Source organism: Cornus florida, unplaced genomic scaffold (genome assembly GCF_030987335.1).
Source record: "Cornus florida cultivar Cherokee Brave unplaced genomic scaffold, ASM3098733v1 CherokeeBrave_3.0.0_Hap2_Chr10, whole genome shotgun sequence".
Taxonomy (NCBI): Eukaryota; Viridiplantae; Streptophyta; class Magnoliopsida; order Cornales; family Cornaceae; genus Cornus; species Cornus florida.
This window is the reverse complement of record NW_026775580.1, coordinates 98,946,539-98,958,353: the sequence shown is the minus strand read 5'-3', so window position 1 is coordinate 98,958,353 and position 11,815 is coordinate 98,946,539. Positions and strand designations below refer to the sequence as shown.

At 31.0% G+C, this 11,815-nt stretch overlaps 1 protein-coding gene and 1 long non-coding RNA gene across 2 annotated transcripts; both read right to left on the bottom strand.

Moving 5' to 3' along the window:
• Positions 1-961: 961 nt before the first annotated feature.
• LOC132276266 (E3 ubiquitin-protein ligase AIRP2-like) lies at positions 962-3,748 on the bottom strand. The gene is made up of 5 exons (XM_059777621.1): positions 3,364-3,748; positions 2,214-2,376; positions 1,825-1,891; positions 1,487-1,721; positions 962-1,370 (listed from the first exon to the last, which is right to left on the bottom strand). Exons 1-5 carry the CDS (start codon positions 3,450-3,452, stop codon positions 1,160-1,162), a joined length of 765 nt encoding a protein of 254 aa, XP_059633604.1. The 5' UTR covers positions 3,453-3,748; the 3' UTR covers positions 962-1,159.
• A 5,727-nt stretch (positions 3,749-9,475) lies between these two features.
• LOC132276265 (uncharacterized) lies at positions 9,476-11,613 on the bottom strand. Its single transcript, XR_009470856.1, has 2 exons — positions 10,984-11,613; positions 9,476-9,934 (listed from the first exon to the last, which is right to left on the bottom strand). It is a non-coding gene; the product is annotated as an uncharacterized LOC132276265 (long non-coding RNA).
• Between the last annotated feature and the right edge of the window lie 202 nt (positions 11,614-11,815).

The following is an 11,815-nucleotide window of genomic DNA, read 5'->3' as shown; positions in this document are numbered from 1 at the left end:
CAGTCCTATTAGGACAATCACAGGCTCTGACCCATCATCAGCTTTAATACCAGTTGTTGGGGATAATTAACTCCCTCCAACCCACGTATCGATCGGCTGTTATTAAGAATTAAATCCCCCTTCATCACACACAACGGAATCATCATCACATTGTATCAACACAAACATATATGGAGATAACAATCACATACATCCACGCACAACACAATATTTTACATAGTTCACCCAACTCTAGGGCTACGTCTATGAGAGAGAGAGATTCCACTATTATGAATCAAGGAAGAGAATATACAACCACATGTCAAAACCTCACTCACTCACTCATCATCTCTTAGACATTTTCTCTCCTCTCTCCTCTCTAAACCTCTCACACCCATCTCTATTCTTAGAGTCTTTAAACCCAATTTCTTGTTGGACAAGTATTTCCCAACTTGCCTACAAGGAGTTTCCATAATGATCAAAAATCTAAAATAGAAACATAATGGTATATAATTTCCTCTACAAATTTCAACCTTCCAAAACCAAAAAGGAAACTAATAGAAACATAATGGTATATAATTTCCTCTACAAATTTCAACCTTCCAAAACCAAAAAGGAAACTAATTTTCTGCGCACAAATTTTGAGCCACAAACCCAACAACTACTAGATAGGCAGAAGTTTCAGTTGAAATAAGGGTTGTTGATTTTCAAACAAGGATACTGCTAACTGGAAATAATAATCTTGTAATGCACCAAAAACAACCGTGAACAGCTTATACCAGAAGTTCTTTTTAAAATAAAACAACATCCAGAGAGGATCTGTGTCTCTGTATTAAAGTTCTGCTTGATGTCCTCTGTCAGACAAAACAATTGGGGTTGAGCTCATTTAACAACCGAGACCAATTCGATCAATCCGTGACTCAGCTCATTGTACCATTCTCATGCATTTTCGACAAGCAAACATCATAAATAACAGCTCGTGTTTCAGAAATGAGGATTTTGATATTTATTATCAAGGCATCCTACACTGATAAATTATATATAACCTTCTCACAAATAGAATGCAGAAACAATTATTTCTGCAGAACAATTGGGGAATTTTACTCACGGTCGCAGACTCTATTTACATTTTAAGGTTGGCATTTTGTATCTGTACAGCATTATTCTCATTTACTTGGGATCAAATTAAGTACTCATAATACATTAAGAAAAGGGCATCTGGGGATTCTTTCGGCAGGCTGTTGATGTAGAGATAGAATTGCAGCAAGTCCTCCTTGGAAACGGTTTCAGTGTCAACCACATCATCACTACAAGTAAGAACCCATAAGTCTCTCGACTTCACTCTCTTTAAACTACCACGACAGAAGGGACAGGACTCGGATCGTGTGTTCCTGCAAGTTGGAAAGAGTTTTAAGAGCATTAAGAATAAAAACCTTTCTTCAAATAGCAGGCACTCAAGATGGAAGAAGTGTAAACATAAGAATAGAAATATGAGGCATAGGGCTACCAATCACGATAGCAGTTGATGCACATTGCATGACAGCAATTAGGTAACACCATTTTTGCGCAAGGTTCTAAGCAAATTCCACATTCATCTTCTCTCTCAAAATCAATATTGGAAAACTCATTATCTCTTTTCAGTCTCATTTTGCTTATAATCTCCATGCCAGGATTCTCATCATTCGCATCGTCCAGCTCAACTAAGTCCCCATGGAGCCGCCGAAGAGATGGCAATATAACAGCTGCAAATTTGGTTTTTGTAAAAGCAAACACGTAAGTACATGCATAACAGGCCTACCGGAACTTTTCCCTCAAAATCAGTTAATAAGTAGATAATCCACAAACCATAGAAGTCACTAATAGTTGCCTTCCTTCCATTTGTAGATATGTTTGGCCTTCCATCAGTGAACACCTGTAAACAGAATATAGGTCACTAAATTTAGGGACATGTGGTTTCATTACTCAGTAAAGGTTTTAGGGTTTAGGGTAATTCAGAAGGAAACATTCCCAAATTTTATTTAACAATTATTTCTAAGTTTTAACAATTGTTTAGTGAAGGAATATTCTAATAAGTTATCAATAAAAAAAGCCATTTATTGAAGGAATATCCTTTTCCATTGTTCTTCTAAAGAAGCATATAGAACTCAAGTTCAATTTTTATATATTTATTTTATTTTATAATAATAAAATAATAATAAAAAAAGGGATAGACAGGAAAAAGTGTGGAACCAAACCTTATATACAAGTATGTGGAAAAGGTTTAGATATCTGGGGAGCAGACATGTACAGGAGCAATCCATCCATTGGATCAAAAACAAGAAGAGAGGCGCCAAGTGATTGTAAACCAATTTCATTTGAAGGTGTGAACCTCCCTTTGCTCTTGGAATTGCAGCAGCCCTGCAACCAAAAATCAAAAATCAAAGGAATAAGAATTACGCTAACCAATCAAAGCAGTATTTACAATCATTGCATTTTCAATTTGATCACACTCAACGGAATAAAACTACAATGATAGCATATATCTCTACATTTCAAGATTAATCAAGGAGGGGCACTTTGTTGCTTCAGAGTACAAACCTCCAATAAGTTTTGCACTTTGAATTTAATTTTGAATTTCTATTAGAAATGGCTACACCTTTTCACCATCTTTGCTCGTGCTTCATCAGTAAAACACGCTTAACATGTCTTAAAAAAACATGTGCACATATACAACAGGAAAAATTATGTGATTCTAGAGTGAGTGTGGTCTGTACAGCTCTTAGCTTTACAAATTGTATCATGTATAGGTGCATTCAAACCCAAAATTCCGACGAGCTAGGCAGTCAGAACAATCTAATTATTGGGGAAAAAAAAAACAAACAAACAAACGGAAAAACATGATACATTTAGCTAATAAAGCACACAGGTAATCAATCAAACCACATAATTGCTTTTGAGTCTCCAAAGGAGACTGAACAACTTCATCCCAATCCAAGCTTGTCTTTCCCCAAAAGGAAAAAAATAAAATAAAATAAAATAAATCCTCATGAGAGATTGATTGAAACCTTGATTGAGCTGGGATATGTTGTCAGACTAGGCACAAAAAGGAAAATCCCAAATGGGTATTTTAGTTCAAAATAGAAACCACCATATAAAGAAAGCATAGCACAGAAGCCCAATTAGGGGGTTGTATTTCATCAATTTAAATAGTCCCTATAATTGCGATGATGGTGATTGATGATCAAAACCCCAGATAGTCAAATAACATGTATATACAGTACATATGAGTATACATGTAATTATATATACATAAATTATATTCATATTCAGATGAATTAAAAAATACACAAACAGGAACTGATCAAACCCATATAGAGGAAGAAACTGAGGTGAAAGAGAGCTCACAAAGCATTCGCGTGCTGTATATCAGCCTCCAAAACTTTTAGGGAGTCCTGGTAAGAAGACCTTCGGAGCTTGTAATACATCATTTCCATCCCTCTCTGTAAAATACACAGACTCTCTCTCTAACTATGTTTTCAGAAAGACAGGGGAAGAACTCTTCCTTCACAAATATAGACGAACTGCGGGAACCACTAGGTTAGGGTTTTCAAAACCTAATCTCCAATTATCCACCAACAGACAAACAGAAGTAATAAGAGAGAGAGAGAGATAGATAATACACAAAAACACTGTTCTTTCTCTCTCTTCCTCTCTCTCTCTGACTTGTTTGCAATCTCTTTTCTGAATGAGGGGCGGCTGTTGAGTAATGACCGTTTGGGTTTGTTGGTCAGAAGGCCTCCCTTTATCTCACATAGTTGCTTAATGTTTTTTATTTTGAATTTTAGTTTTAGAAAATACTTTATCTTCTAGAAATTTCATTATCCACGTATCAATTAACTTATATTTGTCACTTTCAAATACCAAGAGGATTATTAATCTTATCATAATAATTAAATTAGTCAAACTTAGCCAAAATAAAGATACGTTAAATATTTAACGACTGCGTGTGATATAATATTTAATTATTTATTATACTTGGACGTTCCGAACTTCCGATTACTTATAAATTAAAATTTCTATTTTTATAAATATGTAAAAACATATATCTAAAAAATAATACCAATATACTTTCATATTTTATTCTATTTTCTCGAGATTAAATTTATAGTGAATCCAACATTATATCCATATAAATAATTATATATCCAGATAAATAAATTTAAAAAATATTAACTCCAGACACAATCAAGAATTGAAAATAATAAAGAGGTGATCATAACTTCAAAAGTAATCAAGCTCATATATCTTGGATGTCAAATTTACATAAATACTAATTCACAAAATTGTATTTTCATTTAATTCGGTAAATTTCAAATTCTCTTCAAGATTGCATTTTGGTCGATCTTACCTTTTCAAATTCAATGTTATATTTAGGAGTGCTTAAAGGAGTATATTATTTGATTATTAATGGGCTTAATGGCTACATTACACATTAATTTAATAAAATAAAGGAATATAAAATATGTCTCTCATGATGAGACATATTAATTTTAGAGAGTGATTATATGCTTGCTTATCCAACTTATTTCATTTAAAGATTAAAAAAAAAAAATTGTGTAAAACATGTATATAAAAAAATTATACACATTTATTGGTGTTAAAATATAGCTTGTGCCTTTGATAATTATCTTTATTATGAGAAAGAGGCTCATCCTTTGTTACATGAGATCATCCACATATTAGCTTTTCCCATCATAAGGAAATATGTTAAGAAAAATTAATTTATATTTTTTCTAATTATACAAATAACTAATCTTAATATGATAATCAATTTTCAATTAGGACATACAATAAAATGCCTATTTGGGTTGTCCATAGAAGAAGTCAGAGCAGTGAGTAGTTGATTAAATAATAGAATATTAGACACATGGATTGTCGGGTAACCAGATTATTGCTGTTTTGGTGGTAATAATATCATGAAAATTAGGTCAATGTGACAGTGATAGAAATAGGTTCCATAAAAACGACGTCAAATCATAATTAAATCAGATGGGCTACCAAATTAAGATAAAAATAAAAGTAGGTTATATAGATTACAAGTCATATTATTCTTTTAGACTTTAGAGACGTGTTGATTAATGCTAGATTGCAAAGTTAGTGGATGAGATTTATTATTTGTATGATCATTATTGTTTCTTGACGACTAAGCAATGACATCTTCTATGAAGTTAAAAAAAAAACCACGGTATCTTCACTATTTATTTATTTTTTGTGATAATAAATAATTAAGATTTTTTTTTAACGATTAAGCAATGACATCTTCTATGAAGTAAAAAAAAAAAACCACGGTATCTTCACTATTTATTTATTTTTTGTGATAATAAATAATTAAGATTTTTTTTTAACGACTAAGCAATGACATCTTCTATGAAGTAAAAAAAAAAAAAACCACGCTATCTTCACTTTTTATTTATTTTTTGTGATAATAAATAATTAAGATTTTTTTTTTAAAAAAAAAAAATTCTACTTAATTTTGCATATTTTCAAATATATCAACTTTTTCAAATTATTAAGTTTGACGGCTAATTTTATTAAACTAATTACAAAATTGTACAAAAATACTATTTAAACTCTTTAATAGTTCAAAATATCATCATTTCTTCCAAAAAGGTCCAACGTCCTCCGAATTCCTAAACTCCATTGTTTATGGCCATGAGTTCACAAGGTCCATCTCAAGACTTGTGGTATCAGAGGACATTTTCCAATAGCTTTTTCTCTTTTTCTTTTCTTTTTTTATATAATTATTTTCATTAATTTCTCTCTCTATATAGATAGCTTTCTCGATCTATTGGTAGTCTTGTTGGTGAATTTGATCTCTATTCTATTTTTATTTAATTGATTAATTCTCATAATCTGTTTCTGTTTTTTGTTCACTTAAACCCTATACTTCCCAAAAACAATATTTAAATATGCAAGAAAGAAAAGTATGTGAATCATACTAATTTTTGGTACTTTTCTTGCTTTTGGTTAACTTATTTCTTGTTATTCTACAATTATTCATGATCCATAAATATGTTATGTATTGATCATCAATTTGAATCTCAATAATTAACAAGTTCCAGTATCACTAATACATGACTTGATCGGTTCCAGTATCACTAATACATGACCTGATCAAGTTTGGCGTTATATATGCGAGTGAGTCAGGTACTATTCCCAACAACAGTTTTTGTTTGATATGAGTTGCTTCATTTTGTCTGTTAGAACTCATGGCCGGACGTTGAACTTTCTTGGAAGAGATAAGGGTATTTTGGACAGTTACAGAGTCTAAGTAGGGTTTTTGTACACTTTTGTAATTAATGTGATGAAAGTAACCGTCAAACCTAATAATTTAAAAAAATTGATATATTTGAAAATATGCATAATTAAAAGTATTTTTAAATTTTCCCTATAATTAATGTTTATTGATGTGCGATACTACATTGTTCGTATTCTAGGAATATTCTATAATTTTTCTCTTCATGATTATAGAACAAACATGTAAAAATTGAAAGTTACTATACTTTTTATTTTTTATTTTTATCCTCCATAATGAGTCCGCAATGGCATTTGTACTACGTACTACTGAAATTTGCATATACCTAAATCCTCCACCATTATGCCAATAAATCTAAATCTCTAGTAAAGAAATTTTGACACTTTTTATTTTGCACCCTCTTCGACTTTCAATTTTAAAATGTGTTTACACAATTAAAAAATGTCAAAGAATATAAATGTAAATAATTTTTTCTTCAGACAACTTAGGACGTCAGTCATAATCACGCTCTTTTGTAACTCAATAAGCATGCTTCCAAAATTTTTTACTCGACATTGACTTTAAAACCATCTATCACCATTCCCAACTTATGTAGATCATGTTGGCTTTCCACACCATCTATACTCACATATTTGAAAATCATTTACTCAATTAGAAAATATCAGAGTGCCAAAAACCTCCACAAACGAAGAAGAATCATTTTCAATGATGTGGTGATATTTGTTGGGCATGCTAAACGTTTAATTGTAGCCTTGAATTCATCTGAATTAATCTTTTATGGTCAAGCTAGGCTCAAAGGGCAATTTGCTTTCAACTTTTATATTATGTTTGGGAGCTCGGTTTGGTGATGCCAAATATAACGTTAATGTTTTCATATTTGGTCGGGACCCTTCTAGTAGGCTCTACGAAAATTTTGCCCATACCCTTTACTTTTCTAAATGGTGAATGTGGGATGTACTCAAGGAAGAATGGATATGGACGCGTGACGCAAACAAGGTGATGTAACAAATCTCAAAAAATAAAAATAAAAATAAAATTAAATTAAATTAATACAAATACGACATAAATGCACAAAAAACTAATAATATAGTATTTTATTATATATAAAAAAATAATCATTTTTATTCATTTTATCCACATAATCATGAATGAAAACACTAATTTAGAGTTTAGAATTAAATGTTTATTATTTTTGTTATTTTAAAATTTGTATTATTTTTCGTATCAGTTCATAATATATTTTAAATTGCATTGAATTGCATTCTTTTAAAAATAATAATTACAAAATTACCCTCCTGTGTTCTAAAAGTATTCAAAATGTGCCCTTGTCGTGTCCGATCATAAAAAATATATATATATATTCAAAATTTCAGAACACTTCTAGTTGTGCACGACACGTGCCTAAGTGTCTGACACTACCACGACACCTCTAGGTGGAGTGTGTCCGTGCTTCCTAGATTATACTAGAGATTGTAGGAGGAAATATTCCCCTTCCACCTTGTACAAGATAGAAAATAGGTACTATGGATTCGATAATTGTTATTATTTATTATTCAACATAAAATGAAATACACTGATACATGCACTTAATAAAAATTTAAACCAATAATTTTCGACTTTAAAAGTCAAGGAAGTGCCTCTAACTACCGTTTTGGAGGTGGATTTGAGAATTTACTATTTGGAAAAAGAAATGAAAAATTGTCATGGACATATTCTTTATACAAAAGTAGTGGAGTCGGTTTTTTTCTTCAACGCAACTACACTAATGGAGTAGTTGCACATTCTTATTAAGGACCTCACAATTTCATATAAATAGAGTTCATAAGCACAACAATATGCAAGTGATTTTTTTTTTTTTCTTTTTTGTTTTGTAGTGGGCATTAACATATAGACATACAAATAGAATTTACAACTTTCTCCTATTTGCTATCTTTTAAGTAAGCAAAATTTCATACATACTGAATTCACAAGCACAACAATATGTAAGTGATTTTATTTTTTTTCATTCAAAAACATGCATATTTAAAAAGGGGATGATGCCAATTACATCCCCTTTTCGAATCAGAGACCTTGCCGGCAAACAAACAATTTGGAGTGATTGAAATCTACACATGATTTCATAATGAGAGAGACATTAAGGTTGATATTTTTAACATCTTCTCGTACAAAAAACGATGGAACTTAGTTTTGTAATGACGATAGATTTGCATAATTTACAACCATGCTGTCATGTTCACTTGTGACAATGCATAAGTACTTAGCTTATTGTTGGGAACTGAACATCCACACTTTTGGCGTTGTAGATGTCACCTTGATGCAGCATGACATCAAACGCACATTCTTTTGCTTGCTTGCTAATGAATATGGCTTTGTGAGATTTCTGTTTTAAACTAAAAGGTATTTATGGCCTTGCTTGGATTGCATTTCTGAAAACTGTTCTTGAGAGAATCAGAACAAAAAACAGTTTTCAGTTCTTTCAAATTTCAAACCTACTTAGTTAAGAAAATTTACAAAACAGTTTCTGGAAAACAAAAACTCATAAAATTACTTGGTTGTATGAGTTTTTAAAAATAATTTTATGAACTAAGAAAATAAATAAAAATATTATTGTACCTCACTCTTTTACTTCTTTAATTTATGATATTAACTATTAATGTGTGTGTGTGTGTGTATATATATATATATATATATATATATAAAAGTGTTGGAGGTGAATTTATTTTAGCTAGTATTCATAACTTAATAAAAGTTGCACAAATACAATATATTAAGTTTAATTAAAATTTCACTAAATTTATATACAATAAAAGAGTTACAAGAATTACTTCAAGTTTAGTTGTACAAACATATATTAATTTTAGTCATACATAATCAAAACAAAATATTAGACAATTACACAAATAGATAATCAAAGCAAATAATTGGAGAATTATAAAAGTAACTTCATCTAGCATTGCCTTTGAAAGATGCCCACATTTCATTCTTCAAATGAGTTGTAAGGGCTCCCATTTGTGCTGCACCATTATCAGATAAATTAAGTACATTCAGTACACCAACATTGCTACTGTTACCATTCCCCCATCAGCGACATTAACATCTTCTTCCCGATACTCCATAAAAAAACGATCATCTAATATATTTTGACGAATGAAATTATGAATCGTGCAACAAGCAATTATTATAAGTCATTGTCTAACCAACTTATAACAAGGCACAAGCTTTAAAATGGGAAAACGAGCCTTTAGTACATTTCATACCATTGAATCCTGCACTGGTTTGTATGCTTATATATTTAAATCTTATGTGACTATTTCATTACATAAAAAAAAAAAAAAAAATAGGCTTCAATCAGGACACATATTTTGTGTTGCAAACTTTGAACCCTTTCTATCTTGGGCTTCTTCCATTAATAACTCTACATGAATTCAGTGCCTACAAACATAAACTACCTCATCATTGGGTGCAAATTTTTTTTTTCCTTTCCCTGACTGTGCAAGGACGAACTACACACTCTGTTAGCCTTGGCTTGTAGCAGAAATTACTTGTAAACAAATAAAAGGTGTTTAAATAGAATACAAGAGAAGCTAATGTAAACTTTATGAATTACTCCTTCCTTTCAAGTAATCCTCTAGGGAAGGTCTGCTGCTTTGCTCCATGCTCCTAAAAAATGTGAAATTATCATTCATCCACACATTTCTCCCTCAATATTTTCAGTATATGATATAAGAAAGAGTAAATCAAGGAATTATAAATTTGGTAGGAATGAACTGTAGAGTAAAAAAAACGTGGCAATTGTTATTAGAATTTCAACATTAAGCAAAAAATGTTTTTCATCATAAAAGAGAATAGTAAATACATGTAATTGAATATTTAGAAAGAACTAGCAAAACTTGAATATATCAAGAATACAAATGGGACAAGTCAACAAATTAGGAATACGTATTGTCCATCTGAATATACTATAAAAGCTTTAGAAGAGACAATTATCGAAATGGCTATGACACAATCCAACTATCATAGATCAAAGCACATTTCCACGACATTTCAACATTTCAAGTCACTGGCCTCAAATAGTGAAGACACATACTATAGAATTACATTCCAACATCAAGAGCAACAGACCAATTCATCAAATTCTTTGACAGATATGTTATAGACTTATAATTAACATTACAAATACAATTATAGCCAGGTAAAGGAGAACGCCACAGGAATGAAAGTGAGTTCAATTAATAAAATTTCATGTCATTTTAACCAAAATGAGTCAGAGGACTCGATAACATTTCCACCTATTGAGAAGTAAAAAGAATAGCAACCTTAACTCCAATAGATGGAAATGGAATGACATATAAAGAAAAATGGGAGCCCTAACTCCCTAATTTTTCTCACTTGTAAATTTTTAATTTTTAAAATGGAGAGAGAAAAAAAAAATCAAACACAACTGAAATACAAAAAGAAAAAATACAACCAACCAAATCAAACCCAGATCTAAAGTGTTAAAAATCGCATAAAACCACAAATCAAACAATTTCAAACCAACCAAATCCATCCATAGAACCAAATTCACCCAAACAAATCAAATAAAACTAACCAAATCCATCCATTCAATATAAATAATCAATTCTCAACCCAAATCAAAGTGTGAACAACCATAAATCGAAAACCCATAAATCTAATAGAGAGAAAAATAGAAAGACAGAGAATTTTACCCGCACACAGAGATGATTGTAGGAAGAGAAACGCAGTTCGACCTTTTCTGCCTAAGAGAAGCGTAAGAAACTGAGAGAGAGATAGCTTGAAGAGAGACTTTGCAAAGAAATCTGTCAGAGTGAGAGAGCTTCAAACCTTGAAGAGAGAGAACTCTTTGTTTGGAACGATAGGATTCCGGAAGATTTGATTTTAGAATGGAATTTATGTTATAATGGTTCGGTCATTTTCATTACTTTCCTTTTCTTCAAATTTTGAGAATAAATTTTTTTCATTCTCTTTTTCTTTTCGGGTTCGATTTTTCGCCTTTTAATGTCGTTTTGAGTGCTCGAAAATAGTTTCTGAGACTCTTTCCTTTGGATTGACAACTTCGTTTGAGAATCGAGTCATTTCCACATTTTTTGTGTTTCGACACTATTTATTTTTTGGTTTTTTCCCTTTTTCGTCCTTTAGTCATTTTTCATTTTTCATTTTTCCTTACTTAACCTCACTTTTTGTACTCGGATTTGATTCCGGCTTGGTATACATCCATGATATTTCATTTCTATGATATTTACATTTTTACTTTTGTAGAAAAACATATTGGATGTTTACTTTTCTTGTAAAGTGCATGAAAGTATGACTTTTTGGTAATTAACCTAAACTTGAAGGGTTTTAGTGTAATTATGCAAAGTAATTATTTTTCGTCTTAGGGACTATTTTGCAATTTAATTTGGAAGATATTTTCAAAAATGACTTGTTTGCAATTTTCGAAAAGTGTGACAAGTGTCACACTCTCATTGGTCCACTTGTTGACATTTGTGTGGAAACACTTTGATGCATTGAATGATGACA